Genomic DNA, 24,620 nt, shown 5'->3' with positions numbered 1-24,620 from the left:
ATGTGCTTGAGGACAAATGAGAACTAAACCCCCCATTTCATAACAAAACACTGGTGGTCTCACTCCGAGAGAGGCAGCAAAGAGAAACGGTTTATCTGAAGACGACAACAATCCTGTGAAAGTCGAGATGCATGGAGAGAGGTTGCCAATGGAGTCAATGCAATAAGTATAAGTTTAAGGATTAAGTTTCTTATATCAGAGGAATTTCATGTAAATTTCTGTTATATCTAATCATGCATGACACCAGCCAAAGTTGTGAACTACAGCACCTCAGGGAGTTGATAGATATTTAAACCAAAGCAGATCATCATTCCCCTTTTGTATTCAATCTGGAAGAACTGCACAAAATACTTCTAATTGGGCACAAAAGTAACTTTCTCAGTCTGACCCAACTGCGTTGCCACCAGAATCAACATGAAATTTGTACGAAATTTGTATTTCTTCCACACTTGTTAGTGGAAGAACAATTTTGCTGAAGGAATTCACCTACTGTGAGGCCATTTTTAAAACCCAACTGTGCACCACCTCAGATTTTGTGGACCAGAAATGCTCACTCACAGTGCAGTGCATGAGCCTCTGCATACAAGGCATGGCCCAGAAGAAATGAAATCTCATTCCCTGCTTCATAGGCAGGGGCCTGGAGGTATTGTTGGATGGCATAATGAGAAGAGGGTCCTTCTTTCTCCAGCTGACTATCACAGGAGGCCATGATACTGGGCCTAGCCTGGAAGTCAATTACAGACTGGGTCAGTGCTGTGTCCTAGGTGAAATGGGACATCCAACAGTGAAAGAATAACTGTGGCCACCGCCCAGATTAGAATTGGACAATCCATCTTAGTGACTGTAGGAAGAGTTTAAAACAACATTCTTTACTCCCCCAGCATTTCACCATTTTCTTTCCAAAAATTCAGTCTCTCTCTGCTACTATACCTCCCAGCAAGTCTCATGATCAACCACTGTAAGTCTTTCAGTCAGCATCTTCCCTCATTTGCTCTCACCCACCCCCAATCATACATGTCCTCTGTGCTGCTTGCTCACTTGTTCAGGAAAGGACCCCACCTGCACCAAAAATCATAGCTATGCCACTCACTTATGTCTTTCTTAGCAACTGGCGCTCTCTTATATTCCAGGAGGAAACAGCCTACAATAAGGCAGAATGAGTGTAGTCAGGTGGTGAGGTGCCCAACATTGCCCCTTATGTAGACAGGACACTGACTCTGACTGCCCGGAGTTGCTAACTGACTGTATCTAAATCCCTGAACTGGTCTTGGAGGCTATTTTTGAGTTACTGTACTGGCACCCGAGTGAAAATTATCTCCCTTGGTTTACTTAGGACCGTCGACAAGCATCCTGGCTTTTTGTCTGCACTCAAAAGTGCAGCTATACAGTGCTGCTGTAAGCCTGTATCTCTAGCAGAGGGGACAAGGCCAAGAACTGCAAGAGAAGGATGATGTGAGCATCCAAAATAGGCTTAAGGCGTCTAAGTGCTACAACAGCAAATGAACAGGTCAGATCTGTAGTCTGGTCAAGTCTACGAGCTAGGTGTGTGCTCCTCAGTGCAAAGTATACTTACTACAATAATAGCTGCCATTGTGCCCCAAGGTGCAGCACCTGAAGTACAAAATATCGTTCATACAGATTGGAGATATGCCAAGAGGGTTCGTGTTGAATGCCAAGGTCCAAGGAGGTCAGTATGTCCTGTGCCTATGGAGCATGTCTTGAGATACTGGTGCCCAGCATTTAAGGTGTAGACCCTTTGGAGCAAGCAGCAAGCTGAAGTCACTGGTATCAATCCTGAATTCCAGGTTGAGAAATCTCAGCATCTAGTTTCCTGGGCAAGGCTGGTAAGATAGGAAGCTACATATTAATAAGGTACGATGTGTAATTGATAAGGTCATTAACAAGCAATTTACCCCTTCAGTAGGCATCTCACCATTCCCTGGCAAGAATCTCAGTTCAACACCTGGCAGTCGCACACAAGATGCAGCAAGTTGCTCCCAACATTGAAACTGGCCATGGTATACCTCTCATATGATTCTGCCACATTTTTTGGCATAATCCACTTCATTTTGGCCCCCATAAATATCTACGTATCATGCCAAAGCATGATTGTAGGTACGAAGTAAATTATGGACTTGCAAGTTTGACAAGTCCTATGTACAAACTCCAGTTCACACAATCATTAGAACATGCAAACATAGCAAATCAGATGGAAAATGTGTCCTTCAAGTTCCTAGCTCTGAAAGAATTTTGTAAGGCATGTCGCTGAAAAAGCCACTAGCAGAGGGAATGAACTAGAGTAAAGGCTCACGCAACTACAACTACACACAGACCATACACGAGGTATACCTCCAAGCTATATGGTGTCCCACAAGAAGTATATACATTAAACGATCAACAAACCAGGATTTGACAAAATTCACAATGCGACAATAAGTGGTGTATGTTCCACACTGTCAAACTCATGCAAAATATCAATGGCATCACACCATCTGGTGTTTGCAAAATTTCAAATAATTTATCTTCTGAAAACTGATGAATATTCAATACTGTTTAAAACTGACATGGGGCAAATGCCAGTGTACTCTCCCTTCAAAATACATGTCCCATAGACATGGGAAGGCCTTATGAACCTGCTAACAAAACTCTGAGCAAGCTTCAGTTCACCAATTCCGTGTGCAGGATCAATGGTCTGCAGTGCAAGTACATTTAATCCATTTAGATGTCACTGATGTGGATACTGCTGGACCAGCAATTGCAGGTATACCAGCACTAGACCACAATCCAGTCAGATATGAGAAACACCACGAAAACAGCAGCAGACAATTCAATAAATACTTGCAGAACTGAAAATTAAAGAAGAATGGGACATTAACAGTACAGTAACTCAAATGTCTTGAGCATAGTGTCACCATGAATCATGGGAAAGTCCCAGCGACGTGTAAAGAAGGTCCTTTTTGCCACTGATGCTATGTTTGAAGGCAAAACATTTGCTGAATAGGATCCTTATATGGTACTTACATTGTACTTTCCACAAAATGAAGGAAGACTGTCTGCCACTGCTGCACATATTATGAGGAGAGATAGTAGGAACTGCAGATGCTGGAGAATCTGAGATAACAAGGTGTACAGCTGGATGAACACAGCAGGCAAAGCAGCACCAGTGGAGCAGGAAAGCTGATGTTTCAGGCCTAGACCCTTCTTCAGAAAATGCTATGTTTGAAGCCAAAACATTTGATGAATAGAATCCATATATGATTTTTCTGAAGAAGGGTCCAGACCGGAAACATCAGCCTTCCTGCTCCTCTGATTCTGCTTGGCCTGCTGTGTTCATCCAGCTCTACAGCTTGTTATATCACATATTATGAGGACCTCTGATTTGTAGTAAATAATTGAAAAAGTGTTTTTATTTTGCAAAGTTATCAGTTAACAAAAATAACTGGCGCAGATTATCCCTGCAAACCTCAACATATTCAATTGTCTGTAAAGTACCAAGCAATGCTCCCATTTTCAATGCTTGCTTTTTCTTTCTGTAACATTAACCTTTTGTAGCACACCTACCTTTCCACAGATTCCAATCTTTCAACATGTACGTTTGGACTTCATGTCTTCACAACATTCTATTTACCTTCTATCTGCAAACCTACTTATCATAATAAAATGAATTACATATGTATACGCTTTACCAATAATTTGCTTCGTTAGCAATGATTGCTAATGTTATAATTAAGAGATAGTTTTGTAAAATATCTACATTTTAATAAAGGAAGGAGTCCAACTTTTCTTTGAAAACTTGTGACTCAAGAATTTAATCATAATCGCAATTGACTGCCAAGTTCCTTCTACTGCTATTAACTAAACTAATCTTAATTCGAGCCTAATAATGTCCTGGCAGTTGTGTCTATCCAGGCTATCTTTGTTGCGAAATAATCCATATTCCCCCAAAAGGCACATAATATATTACATGCGTATGATAAAACCTATGAGTTTAAAGAATGAAGTAATCAGACTCTGCCATCTCTGGTGGACCTAAAGGCCACCAAACCATTATTCAAAGTCGTCCAAGGAAGTTCTCTCATTTCCTGCCCAATAATCATTCTCAACCAAAAGTTAAAACTGATTTTGGTGAATATTTCAGTTCTGTTTTAAGAGCTTGCAGTGCACACATCAGTTGGCATGTTTCCTGTAATTCTAGTGTCCGCACTTCAAAGATACTTAATTGGCTGTGAAGCAAGCTAAGACATCTTGAGGTTGTGAAAAGTATTGCATAAAAACGATTTTTTCCGACTAATGTATGATTCTCACCTTTCAAACCTACCCAATTAAGGTCACTCACATTATCCATGGTAGTGCATTGTATGACCTACATAATTTTATTAGATTAATCTCATTTAAGCTCCTAAACATTTTTGTATCAAAAATAACAATGGTGAGCTATGATAGTGTAAGCAAATATTTCAGTTCAATGCAAATTTAATTGGTACACTACACAGTATGTTGTCATACTGCCTATCTAGCCAACCAGCAAATATACTTCTAGATATTTTTAGATACATATAGTGTCCATAATGCATAGTATTATGAAAGTTTGAAAGCATATGAATTACCAACTGTCTGACCTCTAAATAGCCTAAATGTCAGTATAACATCCACAAAAGCAACCAGAATCAATACAGCACGTTTTTAAGTTTTACCTAGGATTGCAACAACTTCGTCATCTTGAATTACTTCCAAGGACCCAGAAACCACAAAACAAAGGTTGTCCACGCTTTCGCCTGCATGGTAAATTAAATCTCCTGGAGCACTATGTATAGTTTGAAACTCTATTGCCAGAGCTCGGAGACAGCCATCACTTGCCAGTCTAAATGCTGGGTGCTCCTTGAACACTTTGCGGTTTAAGTGGACACAAATGTCTGCTCGCATATCCTTGGGGCAAATTTCTAGAACCTATAGAGAAATATGCAAATAAAATCAATTCTTGCCTCACAAATTTAAAAAGCATACAATACTAATTTGTCACACACTACACATAGAACACATTTTCAACAAGTAAATATATCTGCACAGAGCAATCCATTTGTGTTCGATATTATTCAAGACTTGTTAACCTGTGAAGATAAATGTCATGAGTAAAATCACGTCAATTCTTTCATGATTTTGCCACATAATTGCAAAATGAAAAGGACATTTTGCATTGCCACATCTTGCAAAATGTCAGGGAAACCATGAAGAATCATAAATCAATGATACAATCATTTAAACAATGTTATATATTTAAGTTACTAGAAATCATTGCGGTTTGATAAAAAAAGTGTTTCAGGGATACCGAAATGTAATATGTAATTAGTGGCTTGTTATTCAAGTTCTATATATACAATATACACAAATATGCATTTGCTGATACAGATCTTGAGTACTGTTGAAAAAGATACATCTCATCAAGGCTCGTCATCTTTCAGTTTGAGAAAACAGTCCTGCTGTTTGGCAAGAAGACTATGACTAGTGAGGTGTTGCCATGAATATGCACCAGTTAGATGAAAATTGACAGTAAACTCCTGAACAGGCTTAAGGCCAACACCTTTGGTCCTGAAAAGTGCCCAGAATATCCAGTTTATACTGGAAGGGTAAGGTATCTCCCAGGTTTGAACTACAAGCGAAGCTAGATGTTTCGTGCTGTTACGATATAACAGTAACACGAGTAGCATTTGCGATTAACAAAATAGTACCATTAAGCCAAAAAGGCTTTCTGCCTATCACACAAATGAGCAATGTGTTATGTGAATGTCAGTGTCAGTGTATTGCTAGGTAGTTGGGCTGTACATTCCAAAGACAGGTCAATCGTGTCAAACAGCATTTCGCTTCAACTGATCACACTAAACAAGGTACTGAACCCTACATAACCAGCCTGTGCTTGAAAATCTCAGGTTGTGGAGGTGCCAGTGTTGGACTGGGGTAGACAAAGTCACACAACACCAGCTTATAGTCCAAAAGATTTATTTGAAATCACTCAAGCTTTTGGAGTGCATGCACCTGACAAAGGGGCTGTGCTCTGAAAACGTGAGATTCCAGATAAATCTGTTGGAGGATGAGCTGATGTCATGTGACCTCCGACTTTTAAAAACACAAGTGCGTCCAAAATTAAATGTGATTCAGCAACTAGACACCATTTACCAAATCATCCTGAGTGTGCTAAGAATTATGCTAACAACCAATTTATGACTGTCCGTCAAACTCTCAGCGTGGCACACGTGAGTACGGGAAGCCACATGGTGCAGCGGTAGTGTCCCTACCCCTGAACCAAGAGCTCTGGGTTCGTCCCGCCTGCACCAGAGGTGTGTAATAGCATCTCTCACCAAGTTGATTAGACGGAGAAAAATACAGGTCGAATAAAAAACACTAAAACACTGGGCCCTGTTCTTCACAGCCAAAAATAGCATGTATACACATTGTGCCTGTTTCATTGCGACACTCATTCCCTGGTTCATTATCAGCCTTGACCAGAGTCAACCCACTTGGTTTGAAATTGAACAAAAATTTGCAGTTTACCATCACTCGTCAACTAACTGCCACATTTTCCATGGCAATGCTCCTACTAATCACAGTCTATTTGCCAACTACTTAGCACTCTTTTCTCAGACAGTACAAACTGTTATTTTACATTTACTTAGATATTTTTGTGCATAGTCCTGATGAGTACAGGACAAAAAGCTTCAATAAGATTTGTCTTTTTCAGCAAAGTATATTTTATCGCCCTGTAGAGAAAATCAGCTTCAATATACAACTAAATGCATTTACCACTAACATCTGCTCTCTAGGTATTATTTTAATAGGTTCTGTTAATCATAATAGTGCTGACCGCATCACAGCATACTTGAAGAATACAATATAAAATCATGCAAGATATGAAAAGAAACAAAATAATTGCCAAAAAGGCAAAGCATTGAAAATAAATTCTGAATGCTGTTCAAGGACTTCAAACACAAATGATGGAATGGGTCACTGATGCTAAAGTGAAAAGGAAAAAGTGCAGCTTCTGTTCAGCTTTGCTTAACATATTCATAAAGGTAGCCAGTGACTTAGATGCAAGATGTTTTGATTTAATCATGATGCACATTCTAGAAATGAGTTATAACTGAAAAAGAATCAGTACAGTTACAAACAAGTGAAACCTGTGCTATGCTGGGGCAACACTTCAACTGTACAATTTGCAACGGTATATACAACATATTTAGTTTGAGACTTGTGTGTTTCCATGAAATTCTAGGCCATTCTCAATGAAAGTCCAAGAGTTCCCACTTGCTCTGATGTAAAACAGACATCTACCTGCATCTTCGGAAACAAGTAATTGGATGGGGCCGGAATTCCTTCATCCTGTAATAAGCCTTAATGAATGGGAAGGTAAACACCAAGTTATTGAAGTGTCCATAAGGGCTAAGTGTCAGGGAAAGGACCTGGACTCCAGAGGGTAAGGATTTCAACTGCAAGGTTGAGCTGGTTTGAATGATATCACTGCCACACCGAAGAATGGACACAGGAGTTTCTGGCTATTTTGAGTTGGTTTGAAGGAGCACTGACATGATGAGACATATAATGAGATCACCAACAAGTTCTGCTGAAGAGAGGAGGATAAGACAAATTGGCTGCTGCTCATGGTCACGGATAGGCTGGTAAGGCTACAAATGAGGCAGGTATTAGGGCCAGAAAGATACAAACGGAGGCATCTCAGCTCTTGAAATTGTCCAAAAGTTTTGTGGTTCTTACACTTTTTATGTATGATGATGGGACCTCAAGGTGCATGAATGAACTGACCATGTCACCATGTTCAATAGTTTGGGGGGTGGGGGGAGATGGTAAATAGGAATAGTGTGATCACAGGAAAGAATATGGTCAGTGAGATAGTTCTCTGAAGCTGATAACATGAGCCCAGCCTGTGTTGCCTGCCTGCCTTTGCCAGGGTTCAGGATGTCAGCTTAGAGCTGCAGAGGAACTTACAATGAGAGGAGGAGGACGACACAGCTAACATGGGTACCAAAAGGAGTAGGATTGAGATTCTGTTTAGTGATTATGAGCATGTACAGGTAATTTAGACAGTTGAACTTCAAAGATAATAATCTCTTGATTATTCCAGGAGGGTCCCAGCAGATTAGAAAATACCTAACATAACATTTATTTTTTTTAAAAAAGGCAAGATAAACGGCAGGAAATTGCAGGTCAAGCAGCTTTAGATCCATCATAGGGAAATTACTAGAATCCATTGTGAACGTTATATAGCAAGATACTTAGAAAATCATAATGTGACCAGAGGCAACATAGCTTTGTTAAATGGAAAGAGTGTTTCCCCAATTATGAGTTTGCTTTTAAGAAGGAACTGGATTACTACCTCAATCACAAGCAAGGTAAATAAGATCAGAGTGATGTGTGCATGGCTGATAGACCGGTGGGCAAGAAATGGATTTTGATTCACATGGCACTGGCAGCACTGAGGATTGCGGGTTCTGTGACATAAAACTGTACAGTCATGCAGCACAAAAACAGGCCCTTTGGCCTAACTTGTCCATGCCAACCATGTTTCCTAAACTGAACTAGTCCTGTTTGCCTGCATTTGGCCTACATCCCTCTAAACTTGTCCAAATGTCCTTTCAACATTGTAATTGTATTCATCTCTACCACTTAGTCTGACAGTTCTTTCCATATATCCACCACCCTCTGTGAAACTGTTGCCCCTCAGGTCCCTTTTAAGTTGTTCCAGTAAGTCATAGAACCAGGACAGTAGAAATTACTTTAAACTAAATACTGAGGGGAGGGACTGTTTGAGAGGACCCAGTAATGAAAAACCCGAGACAGGATTAATCAATAACTTTTCGGTAAAGGAGCCTCTCGGTCACCATGACATTACAGGATAGAATTTTAAGTTCAGTGTGAAGGGAGAAGTGATTGTTGAGTAGTGTTTTAAACATCAATAAAGAAATTAGGGTCTGAAGGTAAAGTTAGTTAAATCGAACTGGGAAACAAGACAGTGAGATGCAAAGGCACACTTTAAAGATACTTAGTAACTCTCAGCAAAGATCAATCCCACTGAGAAAGATAGACTCGGAGAAGGATGCATCAGTGATGAAATAAGAAAGTTATTAATAGTATCAAATTCAAAGAAACATTGTAGAAATCTGCAAAGAATTCCGGAAGCATTTAGAAGATTCATCAGATTTTAATAACCAGCAAAGAATGACTTAAAAAAAAGAGGGAACAAAGTAGAGTACGAGAGAAATAGAGTTCATAATACATAACAGTTACTTAATCTAACAGTTATTTAATTTGGAAAAAAAAACTCAATCTAGTATTGGTCCTCTAGAGGGAGAGGTTGGCGAACTGATCATGGAAACAAGAACATAACAAAGGCATTCAACAGTTATTTATATCTGACTTCATTGCAGAAGAAGATATAGAAAACTTCCCCATTGTATTTGTTCATCAAGAGGTAAACAGGAAGGGGGAACTTAAAACAATTACCATGGCTACGTAAAAGGTGCTGGGAAACCTTTTAGAGCCAAAGGCTGACGAATACCCAGTCCCAGACTGTCTGTATCCTAGGTTATTAAAAAAGTGCTTTTTTAGAAATAGCAGATAGAATAATTGGAAATTTACAAATTTCCTTATATTCTGCAAGGGTCCTAGCAGATTAGGAAATAGCTAATACAATGTTAATTTAAAGAAAAGGGAAGATAAAGAGTAGGAAATGATAAGTCAAACAGCTTTATATCTATCATAGGGAAATTACTGGAAGCCATTTTGAATGCTATATAGCAAAATGCTAAGGAAATCATAATGTAATCAGAGTTAACATGGTTTTGTTAGATGGAAAGTGTGTTTCCCTAATAATGAGTTTTCTTTTAGGAAGGAACACAAGGGTGAGTAAAGGAGAACCTGTTGATTGAACATGCATTTCATAAGGTGGCACGTCATAGACACGTGTAAGAGTAATACCATCATTGCGGGAGTGGGAGTGGTCCAGCTGAATAGGACTCATTTAGATAGCTCATGGCAAAAATCACTGAGGATGCTGTCCACTCTGATTGGTGTCATAGCCTTCCATCACATCAGAGGGAAATGGAGACCAGTAAAGCAACCATTCCCTTCATCAATACAGATTTGGATAATGATGGACAGGGGAAGGGAGAGGGAGTTGTCATCTTCTGGACAGGTTGGGCCTTTACCCACTGGAGTTTGGATGTATAAAAGGTTATCTTATTGAAATGTATGAGATCCTGAGAGCATTAGATAGATTGGACACCAAGAGGATGCTTCCACTTGTTGGAGGCGGCGGGGGGTGCCTCTGAATACAGCTATCAAGAAACAAAGATAGTAAGAACGGCAGATGCTGGAGTCAGAGAAAACAGAGTGTAGAGCTGGAGAACCACAGCAGGCCAGGAAGCAGAGGTACAGGAAAGTTGATGTTTCGGGTCAGGACCCTTCTTCAGAAATGGGGAGAGGGAAGGGAACTCAGAAATAAATAGAGGAGGGGTGGGGCTGGGGAAGGTAGGTGGGATGGTGATAGGTGAGTGCAGGTAGGCAGTGGGGGAGATTGGTCGGGGGATGGGTGGGGAGGATAGGTGGGAGAGAAGATAGAATATAAAACCATACAGCACAGTACAGGCCTTTCGGTCCATAATGTTGTGCCGAACTTTTACCCCAATCCTAAGGTTTAGCTAACCTCCACCCCTACCTTATACTATCATCCATATGCCTATCTAATAAGCGCTTAAATGCCTCTAATGAGGCCGACTCCAGTATCCTCACAGGCAATGCAATCCATGCCCTGACCACTCCCTGGGTAAATAAACTACCTCTGACATCTCCCCTATGTCTACCTCCACTCACTTTAAAATGATGCTCCCTCATAATAGCTTCCTCCACCCTGGGAAAAAGTCTCTGGCTGCACAGTCTATCTACACCTCTGGTCATTTTGTACACCTCTATCAAGTCACCTCTTATCCTTCGTTCTAAAGAGAAAAGCCCTAGCTCTCTCAACCTTTCCTCATAAGACCTTCCGCCATTCCAGGCAACATCCTGGTAAATCTCCTCTACTCTTTTTCCAACGCTTCCACATCTTTCCTGTAATCACGTGACCAGAACTGCACACAATACTCCAGATGTGGCTGAATCAGGCTTTTGTATAGCTGGAGCACAACTTCACAGCTCTTGAACTCAATCCCTCTATTAATGAAAGTTAACACACCATATGCCTTCTTAACAACTCTATGCACCTGGGTGGCAGCTTTCAGGGAACTGTGAACATGAACACCAAGATCCCTCTGCTCCTCTACAGTGCCAAGAATCTTTTCATTAACCCTGTATTCTACCTTCAAGTTTGTCTTTCCAAAATGAATCACCTCATATTTTTCAGGGTTAAACTCTATCTGCCACTTCTCAGCCCAGCTCTGCATTCTATCAATGTCCCTTTGTAACCTAGAACAGACCTCTGCACTGTACACAATATGACCCACCTTCATATCGTCCACGAACTTGCTAATCCACCCTTCCACTACTTCATCCAAATCATTTACAAAAATCACAAATAGAAGTTGACCCAGAACTGATTCTTGTGGTACACGACTCATAACTGAGCACCATGTTGAATATTTTCCATCCACTACCACCCTTTGTCTTCGAAGGGTCAGTCAATTCTGAATCCAATCTGCCACATTTTCCCCTATCACATGCCTCCTTACCTTCTGCATGAGCCTACCATGGGGAACTTTATCAAACGCCTTACTTAAATCCATGTATACCACATCCACTGCGATACCTTCATCCACATGTTTGGTCACCTCTTCAAAGAATTCAAAAAGGTTTGTGGGGCATGATCTACACCTCACAAATCCATGCTGACTATCACAAATCAAACTGTGCCTTTCCAAGTGATCATAAATCCTATCTCTTAGAGCCCTTTCCAATAATTTGCCCAGCACTGACGTAAGACTAACTGGCCTGTAATTTCCAGGGTTATCCTTATTCTCTTTGTTGAACAAGGGAATGACGTTTGCCTCTCTCCAATCTTCCAGCACTATACCTGTGGACAGTGAGGATGAAAAGATCATCGCCAAAGGCAGTGTGATCTCTTCCCTCGCTTCCCATGGAATCCTTAGATAAATCCCATCAAGCCAGAGGGACTTATCTATCTTCAACTTCCTCAAAGTTCCTAGCACATCATCTTTAGTAACAGCAACCTCCTCCAGCCCACCAGCCTGTTTCACACTACACTTCTACACTTCACTTCTACAGCTATGCCCCTCTCAGTTGTGAATACCGAAGAAAAGTATTCATTAAGGACCTCTCCTATCTCTTTAGGGTCTGTGCACAAATTCCCTTTACAATCCTTCATCGGCCCTGCCCTTTCACTGGTCATTCTCTTATTCCCCACATACGTGTAAAAAGCCTTGGAGTTTTCCTTGATCCTATCTGCCAAGGTTTTCGCATGCCCCCTTATAGTTCTCCTAAGCCCTTTCTTCAGCTCCATCCTAGATAACATGTATCCCTTTAGAGCCTTTTCCGTTCCTTGTTTCCCAAATCTGACAGAACAGTCTTTCTTCCTCTTAACCAGATGTTCGACCTCTCAAGAACCAAGGATCCCTCATTTGACTGCATCGTTCCTGGCTGCTAGGGACAAACATATCGAGCACATACAGTATGCATTCCTTAAACAATCTCCACATTTCAATAGTGCTCTTCTCGGACAGCATCTGTTCCCATTTTATGTTACACAGTTCTTGCCTAACTGAATTGTAATTATCCTTCACCCAATTATAAACCTTACCCTGCTATACGTATCTATCCTTTTCCATGACTATTGTAAAAGTAACAGAGCTACGATCGCCATAGCCAAAATGCTCTCCTACCAACAGGTCTAACACTTGGCCCGGTTCATTGCCAAGCACCAAATCCAAAGTGGTCTCTCCACGTGTTAGCCTGTCGACGTGCTATGTCAGGAATCCTTCCTGAATGCACTGGACAAAATCCACTCCATCTAAACTATTAGATCTAAAATGTTCCTAAACAATATTTGGAAAGTTGAAGTCACCCCCCTGACTACAACCTTGCAACTTCTGCACCTTTCAAGTGTCTGCCTCCCAATCCACTCCTCCACTTCTCTGCAACTATTAGGATGTCTGTAAAAAACGCCCAAAGTGACTGCTCCTTCCTTGTTCTGGACCTCGTCCCAAACTGACTCTCCAGACAAATCATTCTGGATGGAAAGATGGACAGGTTGTGTCAGATCAAGGAGGTGGGGATGAGAGGGAGGGTTGGACATGGGATGAGGCCGGGGGGTGGTGGGTGGGGAGATTTTAAAACCGGTGAATTCCATGTTTAGGCTGGCGGGTTGTAGGATCCCAAGGCAGAATATGAGGTGCTGCTCTTCCAGTTGCGGGTGGTGTCATTGTGATGCTGGAGGAGGCCGAGGGTGGAAATGTCATCCAGGGAGTGGGAGAGGGTGTTAAAATGGTTGGTGGCCAAAAGCTGTTGTTGTTTGTCATGAGCAGAGCACAGGTGAGGCAGGAGAGTCCCGCTTCCAACACACCTCATCCTCCTGGACACTACACCTCCCGCCTCCTAGCTTCCCTCAACCTCTTCATTTCCAACTGTTGTTGCAACATTGATTGCCTCAACCTCTCCACTCCTTCACTCACTCCAACCCTCCCCCATGGAACATGCAGCCCTCTGCTCCCTTTGCTCCAACCCTAAGCTCACAATCAAACCCGCAAATAAGGGTATGGTATTGGTATGGCGCAGTGACAATTACATCGCCAATGCCAAGCACCAACTCTCGGAAACCTCCTCCTATAGCCACCTCGATTTTGACCCCATCCCTGACCACCAAAACATCATCTCTCAAACCATTCATAACCTCAGATGACCTCCCACACACAGCCTCCAACCTCATTATTCCCCAATCCCACACTGCCCATTTCTATCTCCTTCCCAAAATCCACAAACATGACTGTCCCAGCTGACCAATTGTCTCCGCCTGCTCCTGCCCCACTGAACGTGTCTCCGCTTATCCTGACTCTGTTTGTTCCCCCAGACCAGGAACTCCCCACCTACATTTGGGACATCGCCCACGCCCTCCATCTCCTCCAAGACTTCCAATTCCCTGGCCTCCTCGTCTTCACTGCGGACATCCAATCCCTGTACACTTGTATCCCCCACATGGATGGCCTAAAAACCCTCCACTTCTTCCTGACCAGCAGGCCCAACCAGTCCCCCTCCACCGACACCCTCATCTGCTTAACTGAACTTGTCCTACCCTTAACAACTTTTCCTTCAACTCCTACCAATTCCCACAGACTAAGAGGGTGGCCATGGGAACCTGCATGGGCCCAAGCTATTCCTGCCTCTTCGTAGGCTATGTGGAACAGTCCCTTTTTCACTGTTACACTGGCACTATACCCCACCTCTTCCTCCACTACATCAATGAATGTATTGATGCTCCCTCATACTCCCACACTTGAATAGCTCAATTTTACTAACATCTTTCACCCCAACCTGGACGATCTCAGATACCTCCCTCCCCTTCCTGGAGCTCTGTCACCATCTCGCCTCAAAACCGATGTCTATTTCAAGCCCAGTGACTCCCACAGCTATCTGGACTACATCTGCTCTCACCTACCTTCCCGCATGAATGTGATCCCCTATTCCCAATTCCTCCACCTCCACCGCATCTGCTCCCAAGATGGGGCATTCCATTCTTGAACATCCCAGATGTCCTCCTATTTCAAGGACCGCAACCTCCCCCTTCAGTGGTCAAAAATGTCTTCAACTGCCTCTCGTGTTTCCCACACCTCTGCTCTCACATCCCCTTCCCCCAATGAAAAGAAAGACAGAATGCTGCTTTTCCTCAAGTTTCATCCCACTAACATCTAGATTCAACGTATCATTCTCTGCCACTTACAAATCGACCCCATAACCAAAGAGATATTTCCCTCCCCACCCCTATCTGCCTTTTGTAGGGACCGCTCTCTGCGACTCCCTCATCAACTCCAAACTCCCTATTAACCCCACCACCTTTCCCTGCAACCACAGGAAGTGCTACACCTGCCCCCAAACCTCCCCCCTCACCTCCATTCAAGGCACCAAACAAACCTTCCACATTAGACAGGGGTTCACCTGTATATCCATCAATGTGGTTTACTGCATCCGCTGCTCCTGATGTGGCCTCCTCTACATTGGTGAGACCAAACAGAGGCTCAGAGGCAGTTTTGTAAAGCATCTGTGCTCTGTTCATGACAAACACCACCACCTTCTCGTCGCCAACAATTTGATCTCCCCCTCCCAATCCCTGGGTGACATGTCCATCCTGGTCCTCCTTCAGTGACACAATGACACCACCTGCAAACTGAAGAAGCAACACCTCATTCTGCCTTGGGAGCAGACAGCCTAATGGCCTAAATGCAGATTTTACTAGTTTCAAAATCTCCCCAACCCTGGCCTCATCCCACAATCAACCCTTCCTCTCATCCCTGCCTCCTTGACGTGACACAACCTGTCTATCTTCTTTCCCACCTATCGGCCACTCCCAACTCACTGACCAATCTCCACCATCCGACCTACCTTTTCCAGGCCCACCCTCTTCCCTCCATTTATTTCTGAGCTCCCTTCCCTCTCCCTATTTCTGAAGCAGGGTCCTGACCCAAATCATCAAGTTTCCTGCTCCTCTGATGCTGCCTGGCTTGCTGTGTAGCTCCAGCTCCACACTGTATTATGTTCAGAATTAGAGTCCTCTGCCTCCAATTCCTTTTTTTAATGTGCTACTGCTCCAATGATGAGTTGTCTCTTCCTAGATATTCAGCATCCTCACAGTCTTGACGGGGAGGGGGGAATTGAAGGGAAAGACCCACCAAGTGCTCCAGCTACCTCAATGGCCTATCAATAGCTGACATACTGAGTAGCTTCACCTGTGGGGCTCCATCTGTAGCTCCCACAGCTATGGAAACCTATCCCTTCAAGGGATATCCCTTGCCCCAAGAATGTATCCAGGCATTTTGAGGGTTAGAATGAAGGTCAGGGTGTCCTGTAATGTCAGAGGATGGGGCAGTCATGGCAGCTGCAAAAGAAGTGGGCACACACCTGGAGCTTGTGATGTGGTTGTAGAAAAGCAGGACATTGAGGGAATGAAGGCCTTTCCTACTCACGGATCTCACTGGACAGTCATTAGGTTCCTTGATGGGTGCAAGTTATGGTCCCCTCAAACTGGGCAATCCAAAGTTGGAGGTGAAATGAAAGTCCCTCTGGCCTGATGACATTACATCCAGCCTCAATGACCAACGAGGTACAATGGTGGCCATTTAGATGATGCCACAGGAGGTACGCAGCTGACGCTTGGAAGGAACCAGAAGCAAAAATAAAACTCAAAGCCATACTGACTGATGGTCACTGGAAGTTTCACCGAGTTCACAGATCTCTTTGTGGCCATTTGCTTGGAGAATCACAGCGTTGCCACCTCTGCATCCAAACTCGAACTGTTATGCTAATGCTAGGCACGGCCTTTTTCCCTGAATAAGTAGCTACTCTATTGATCCATTAGGAAACTAATGCCAGAAAAGTGATGACTCTATTCAAAGTGTGGGTGCCGGCTGCCCACTCTCCCTGTCACCCATTCAGTGCCAACGCACTCCCTTACCAAATACCAGTCCTTCTTTGACCCACTGACCTTCTTCTGAGCGTGGGGACATGCTGTGGGGAAGCTAAGGCTGGCTCTCATTCTCTACACACCTCCCTTCAAACAATCAATTTCTCAAGGTGTGGTAGCCTGTGCAGACTTTTAAACATTTAAAATCTCACATTGAAAATATCTTAAATGCCTTTTTCAACAGTTTTATTTGACCACTACTGGTGGGGAGAAATAAAATTCCTGTCCTGCTCTCCAGCATTAGCAACACCCAGCCTGACCATAATGATTGCAATCAGCACCAAACTGACACACTGCAGGGGCAGTATATTTGACAAGCGCCGACACCAGTTCTGGCCTTGATTTCAGAATAATGTTGAGAAGATCTTGCCACAAAGGCATAAAATTGCTGTATCAATGGGTTTCGACTTGAATTTGAATCTGAATTTACTATTTCTTTCAGAAATGCTCCAAATTAAAAATTATCAAAACTAACACCTATGAACTACCTTTAGCACATGTTTGTTGTTCAGTGCAAATTCAAAAATTACACTGTCTTGATGCTAGCCCTAAATATAACTGAAATGTACATATTCAAGGACAGTTAAAAGGAGGGTATTGAAATAAGAACATGACTTTGCATAGTTATTCTGGAGATCCAAAGGCTTAAAGTGAATTAGAATTTTAATCACAGAACTGTGACACCTATTTTCTGCTATACTGACAGTTAATGAGCACAGACCAGAAATTTGAAGAGGCAATATTCACAGTTCAACTTTGCACTTGAAAGGGAGTCTCCACAGTATTCAAATCTTTATTAAGCAACTACAAAGGAACAGCTGTTTTCTTATGCAGTCACACTACAATGTAAGAGCCAAAAACCACGAAAGTGAATCAAAATCAACTCAAAACATCAACCATTAATTTACAAGCTAGTCAAGATTGGACCGGAAACCAACATATTATTCTTTCACATTTAACCATTGTCTAACTAGAGTTGTATAATGTATCATTCAATTATTTTTATGGCATATTATACAATCTATTTCAAGTCATCTGTGTAAGCAGCGTAAAATTTGTATTGCTTAGTTAGTGCATCTGGAACAAATTTTCAAAATAGAATTTTAAATGGAATATTCATCACGTAAGTTTTAGATATAGTATCTTTGAGGTGTTCAATTAGAGAAGGAACATAAATCTCTGCAAAATAATAACTAGATCATGGCACTGTCACAGGTTGGCAGACCTTTAGCTGTCTTGTAGCAGGCCTGGCTTTTCTTGTACCGAAAACTGATTCCTCTTTCTTGCTCTCCCATGTTCCTTTGACCAAGTATTCAAAGCTACCTCTTTCCTTTTTTAAAACTCAAGGTGGTGAGCAATATGTAGCAGAGAAAGGCTTCTGGCATCTTGAGGAATGTGGGCTTGGAATCCAGATATGAAGGTATTGAGATGCAAGAACTAGGTGAAAGCAAGAGGCTGAGACCTGGGACAGTACTGAGCAAGAGCCGATGCCTGATAGGATGTGAAGTACATCTGAACACCAAGGGCATGGAGCTTAGGCAACAAAAACCACAAGCTCAACTTCAGCCCACACCTCAAGGAGGATAATCACTTGGGCAAATTTATTCATGCAGGATAGGTAAATTTAGAGTTATACTTAGTTTTTGCTGCAGATTTAGATTTTAATGTTTACATGTCCTGTTTTCTCCCTGCTGGTTTCCAAATAAGTCCATTAGATCTTTTGTATCTATCTTAACAGATGATCAGAGCTTTCATTTCATATCACATGTATATAAGTTCTGCATTTTACAACTTTTTAAAAATAATTAATTATTTGGACTTGATGAAGCAAGTGAAGAATAAAATTATATTTGGTTTGAGTGTGGTTAGGTGTCAATGCTTTCAAGCCAAAAACAAGCCAAAAAGGCGAAGGCCATAGGTAAGCTTTATGGCCTTATAGTTGCTATTATAGCTCAAGCTAATATAAACTTGGGCTACCACATGAGAATATTTTGAGGTGCAAAACTTTTCCTCAAAGACAAATACATGTTTTAAGAAGTTTCAATTTATAACTTAAAGTATGTAACACAGCCATGTGTATGGCTATTTTTACTGTCATTTAATTTGTTCCAGGTTACACATCTTGTCATTAAAGGCTTTGGAAAATATTCAGATGAAAAGTTTGGATGTTTGGGATGATATTTAATCATTAGGAGGTGACACTAGTGCAGATGCTAAAATTAAAGATCAATGCAGTTGGTAAGCAATAAGGGGCAAGCTCTTATAAAAGGAATGGTCTTATCAAATAATTGGCATGTCAAAGAATGAATCAAATCACAGTAGGAAATGTTTCGGAAATAGTAGGAACTGCAGATGCTGCAGAATCTGAGATAACAAGGTGCTCTATGCCTTGTTATCACAGTAGGATGACCATTCCTCTTAAAGAAATCAGGCAAACACTACTACCCAGTCCAAGATTGACCATGAACAGATCATGCAATATTCATGCATTAACAAGCCAAACAGAATTCAAGATGTGTCTGATCATGAACAGAGGTGGTGGCTAGCAAGGGTTAATAAATGATTATTCTTAGTGGCTTAGTGCAAGGAAAGGAAGACTGATGAAAAGGAGAACCTCAGTCAATAAACAACAACAAGAGACCTGTGCCCAGTCAATCTTTGTAGCAAAGTGGTATTCTGAAATAATAAGGTGAGGAGCTGGATGAACACAGCAGGCCAAGCAGCATCTTAGGAGTAGGAAAACTGATGTTTCAGGCCTAGGCCCTTCATTTTCTGATGAAGGGTCTAGGCCCAAAATGTTGGCTTTCCTGCTCCTAAGATGCTGCTTGGCCTGCTGTGTTCATCCAGTTCCATACCTTGTTGTCTCAGATTCTCCAGCATCTACAGTTCCTATTATCTCTGGTATTCTGAAATGATTATTTTATACTCGTTAAGATAAACTTAATAAAATCAGCAGGATTCATGAAAATATTTGTACCTGGAATGGGTCTTGCAACTAATCAAGACCAGGAAACCTTTGGACTGGAACATCAGAGGTTGAGGATTGATCTTAAGGAGGCTTATAAAATTATGAGAGATATAGATAAGGTGAATGGTAGGTGTCTTTTCCATAGGGTGGGGCATTTCAAGACTAGAGGGCATATTTTATAAGCGAAGCAGAAAGATTTTAAAAAGGCATCAGGGACAACTGTTTTTTACACAAAGAATGGTTCATGTGTGGAATGAACTTCCAGGGGAAGTGGTGGTTGCAGGATCAGCTATAATGTTTAAAAGATATTTGGATAAGTGCATGAATAAGAAATGTTTGGAGGCATGTGGACCGAGTTTAAAATTGGCAGCACGCACTGGTTAGACCAAAGGGTCTGTTTCCATGCTGTATGACTCGATGACTGGTTCTCTCAAACTCTAACTGTGATTGACCTAGATCTTATGAACATATGAAACAGGAGCACAAGTAGACAGTTTGCACCCTCAAGCCTGCTCCATCATTCATTAAGATCATGGCTGATCGATTTGTGTTTCCAAATCCACATTACCATCTACCCTCAATCACCCTTGCTTCTACTATCTAACAAGAATCTATCAACCTCTGCCTTAAAAATATTCAATGATCCCATCTCCACCTCCCTTTGAGTCAGAGTGCTCCAAAAGTGCACAATCCTCTGAAAGACATTCCTCCTCAACTTTGTCCTAAAATAAACTCTAATTTTCAAACAGTGCCCCCTAATTATTGACTTACCCACAAGAGAAAGCATTCTATTTGCGTTCACTTTGTAAAGAGTTTTCAGGAGCTCATACACTTAATTAAAATCACCCCTCACTCTGGTGGAAACAAACCAAGCATGTGAAAACCAAGATAATAAAATGTGAGGCTGGCTGAACACAGCAGGCCAAGCAGCATCTCAGGAGCACAAAAGCTTTTGTGCTCCTGAGATGCTGCTTGGCCTGCTGTGTTCATCCAGCCTCACATTTTATTATCTTGGAATTCTCCAGCATCTGCAGTTCCCATTATCTCTGAAGCATGTGAAAACTTTCGTTTTTAAACCACCAACTCATTGCAGGTATCATGATAGTAAAGATCCTCTGAACTGCTTCCAATGCATTTACTTTCATCCTTCCTTAAACAAGGAGGGCAAAAACAGGCATGGTTTTACAATTAAACTTAAAGTGAACCCGAAATTCTTACACTTAAACAATGCACTACTCCCTCAGCACACTGGCAGAATGGCAAAATACCAAAATACATACGTACTCAAGTTCTAGAGTGGCATTTGAACCTATGAACCAAATCTAAAGGTCAGATCACCACCAAGAGAAGATTACTTTATGTCAAAAGATTCTAAAGAACCACTGGAAAAGATCAGTGTATGTTCTTTTCGGTTTCTATACCTTTTCTGTGTCAATTCCTTTAGACATTGACCATGTAGAAACAATGTAGTCCATGACACGCTCGCTGAGGCCCTTGGGCACCTGATAAAGTTTCAGAAAGTCTCGGACACAGTTCAGCATCTCGTGGTATCTGTTGCTATTAGCATACATTTGCTGGAAGATCGTCGTCACATTACCAAAAATGGTTGCGTACAGGAGAGCTGCAAACAAGAAAAGGACAGAGCAGATTTTAATCTCCACATTAACAGCCATAAAGTGAATGTAAAGTTGAAGAAAGAGCAAAGGATGGAATTTTTTTTCCATTTTCAGTGAGTGTTTTGTCGATTGAGGTTTGTGACGCCCAATCCCCATGGCTCAGAACTACACTTCTCTCAAAATCTTCACTCTTCACTTTATTAGTTACATAACATGGCTATTTACAACTAAAATTGTAATTGACTTAGGTCTTACAAACATATGAAATAAATACAGGAGTGGACTATTCAGTCCCTTGACCCTGCTCCACCATCCAAGAAAATCATTGCTGATATGTTTGTATGATTTCTGCATTTCCACCTACCCCTGAAAACTTCTGATTCTTTTGCCTGACAAGAATGTACCTACCGCTGTCATTCTCAGGGCATCACATGGCTGGAGATATAGATGTCCTTGCCTTTGTTGGGACTTGTGTCATTCATGCCACTAGCACCATGTCAAGGGCTGGCCCTTATGCTCTGGTATGTGACAATTATCCCAGAGGACATGCCCCAAAAGGGAAAGCTTACTCCCTACTTCATGGACAGGGAGTGGAGGTTTTGGTGGACAGGGTGATCGAGAGGAGGGCTTTTTCTTTCATCTGTAGACTGCTACTGGAAGCCACACCCTTAGACCAAATCAGCCTGAATCAATGCTGGAGTCAATGAGTGCAGGGTCAGACAGCAATGTGAAGTAAATAGAAACTAGCTGACTCCAAGTCAGTGCAAAGTGAGTGAATACTAAGAAAGTAAGCTAAGAACCATCAGAATCATAACGTACAGATAAATGAGATATGCGTGCGTGTCCCTGTGCACAAACGATTTGGCAGAAACATGTCATAGCTGTCCCTGAACTCCAAAGTAATGAGTTGAAGGGCTGAAGTGGTTTGTGAATCTGCCTGAGACCAGGCATGATCATGAGTTAAGGCTAATAGCCTGCTAATGCCTATTTGCACAAATAAAAGGTCGAGGATGATAGCAGCCGTGGAGCATACAGGGACATTGGTGTGAAGAAACAGTTAGATGGTGGCAGGGACAAGCAGGTTCGTGATTTCCACTATCCTTTGTGGGGAAGGAAAGCTTCCTAAACATTACATCTGAACAGCTAAGCTGTAAGTTTATTGCTGTTGTTCTGAATCTCTCCTACTAGATGAAATAGTTTCTCTCTATCTAATATATCAAATCCCTCAGTCAACAATCTACATCAGCTCAATCAACCTTTAATCTTTCATGCTCAAATGTTAAGTTACACAACCTAAATCTGCATCACGTCCTTTGGGATACCAGTAAGTTCTGTTTGAGATGTACAGCCCAGAAATAAATGCAGCACTCGCATCACGCTGGATGCAGTCTAACCAAATATTAATACGTAGCATAACCTCCTTCCCTTTAATTTCCCATGACAAAAAGAGTAAAATTCCTTGAGTTTTTGGAATTATTTTTCTACTTGTATGCTGGCTTTTGGAGACTTCTGTACACCTAATCCACACTGCTCCTGAATTTTCTTAGATCCATAATAAATATTTTTGCACTTCTCTGTATTAAACACTAACAGCCATAACTTTATCCATTTTCTTAATCTATCACTGGCCATTTGCAACCTGCTGTTCTCTCCACCAGTCCTCCCTCCCAATTCCTTCCTTCCTGACCACCACACCCTCGCCCCACCCCGCCCTAACGTCAGCTACTTTCGTGGATACAAACCCTTATTTCTGGGGCATTAGCCAAGGGAATCTAGAATACTAGTCCAGTGATAATACCATGATGCCACCATCTCCCATTCTAAATGCCCAGCTATAACCTCTTTAAGGATCTATTCTAACACCTTTGCCATGATAAACGTCAAGCTAATTGGCTAATGTGTTTCCTGTTCTCTGCTTCGCTCACTTCTTCATTGGGAGGTTATATTTACTCCTGTCCAATCTGATGGCATCTTTCAGGAATGTAGGAAATTTTATAAAATTAACACCAATGCATCTACTCCCTCACTGCTCAACACCTTTAAGACCAAAGGAAGAAATTCATTAGAACCTGGAGAGCTGCAACTTCGCAGCTCGATCAGTTTGTTTAGTATTAGTTCCCTCATGGTTAAAATTTCACTAAGTTCCACTCTCCCATTATCCTGATTTACAGCTATGACTGAACTGCTTTTGTATGCTCCATATAGTGAAGACAGAGCTAAAAATATTTGCTTATTTTATTCACTACTTAGTATCTAATATTAATTTCCCATTATCACTCTCTGGAGGACCAACATTCACCTAACTTTTTCTTTTTCTTTTTACATTCTTGTAGAAACTCTTGCTATCCATTTTTAGATAAAAAGGTGTACAGCTGGATGAAAACAGCAGGGCAAGCAGAATCTGAGGAGCAGGAAAGCTGACATTTTGGGTCTAGATCCTACTATCTCTATCCATTTTTAGATTTCTAGCTACCTTTCTTTCATACTGTAATGTCGCCCTCCTTATTGAGTCTTTAATGGTCCTCTGCTGTTCATTATATTCTTACCCATCATCTGACCTACCACTCGTCTTTGCACAATTATACCCTTTTTCCTTAAATTTGATGCTTTTCCCAACTTCTTTAGTTAACCACAGTTGTTGGGTCCTCCCTTTAGAATTCTTAAAGATATGTATTTAACAGCCTCAAATGGCCCAAGGGCAGGCAAACCACTTGTAAAATACTCGTGGAAATGGGTAGGACATAGACACGGTACTGCTGCCACAGCAGTTAATTTTACAGCTTACCATCCACTCTCAACAGGCCATACAACTCCACCCATTGTCTTCAACTCTATCCTTACCCAAAGTCCATTTCCATTCGGGGTCTTGGATACCAGTAACAAAATTGCTAAATGATTTTAACCTTATTAACTCAGAGCACCAATATAATAACCATAACAAATATTTCAGGAATTTGTGACTGAGCTATTCAAAAACTTTGTCGTCACTGTCCTAACGCAGTAAATTCCATTATTCTTTATATTTGTGTTCAGAGGCATATACTGGCTCCTAATTAAACAAACCATCCTTAAAATTCTAGTCCTTGTTGTCAAATTCCTCACGTGATCATCTCCCTCAAACATTGTTATCTTCTGCAGCCCTATAATCCTCCAAGTGCACATCTATGTACTCCTAAAATGTTGTGAAGGTTTCTATGTCTATGTCTATATTTAACACCTTTTATTTGGAGGAAGTAAATGGTAGATTTGGAAGGGTAATTGTCCAGAGTGAGGACGAGCTCAGCCAGGCGGAGATGGTGTTGGTGGATGGGGATAGTTGGACCTTAGTTCAAGGAAGAAACTGAGAGTTCTGAAA

The 24,620-nt window shown here is 41.6% G+C and overlaps 1 protein-coding gene across 2 annotated transcripts in view; it reads right to left on the bottom strand.

Moving 5' to 3' along the window:
- The window catches only part of kcnh1a (potassium voltage-gated channel, subfamily H (eag-related), member 1a), a 243,938-nt gene that overhangs the window by 146,117 nt on the left and 73,201 nt on the right, over positions 1-24,620 (bottom strand). Inside the window, exons 8-9 of one of the 2 annotated variants that reach the window (XM_048535533.2) lie at positions 21,071-21,270; positions 4,695-4,947 (exon numbers count right to left, since the gene is read on the bottom strand). The exons of the other annotated variant lie outside the window; for it this stretch is intronic. Of the exons in view, the coding sequence (XP_048391490.1) occupies positions 4,695-4,947; positions 21,071-21,270 (453 nt within the window). The remainder of the gene's footprint in view (positions 1-4,694; positions 4,948-21,070; positions 21,271-24,620) is intronic. 2 annotated transcript variants of the gene reach the window in all.

Source organism: Stegostoma tigrinum, chromosome 9, assembly GCF_030684315.1.
Source record: "Stegostoma tigrinum isolate sSteTig4 chromosome 9, sSteTig4.hap1, whole genome shotgun sequence".
Classification (NCBI taxonomy): Eukaryota; Metazoa; Chordata; class Chondrichthyes; order Orectolobiformes; family Stegostomatidae; genus Stegostoma; species Stegostoma tigrinum.
The sequence above is the reverse complement of the archived record's forward strand: the minus strand, read 5'-3'. Positions and strand labels throughout refer to the sequence as shown.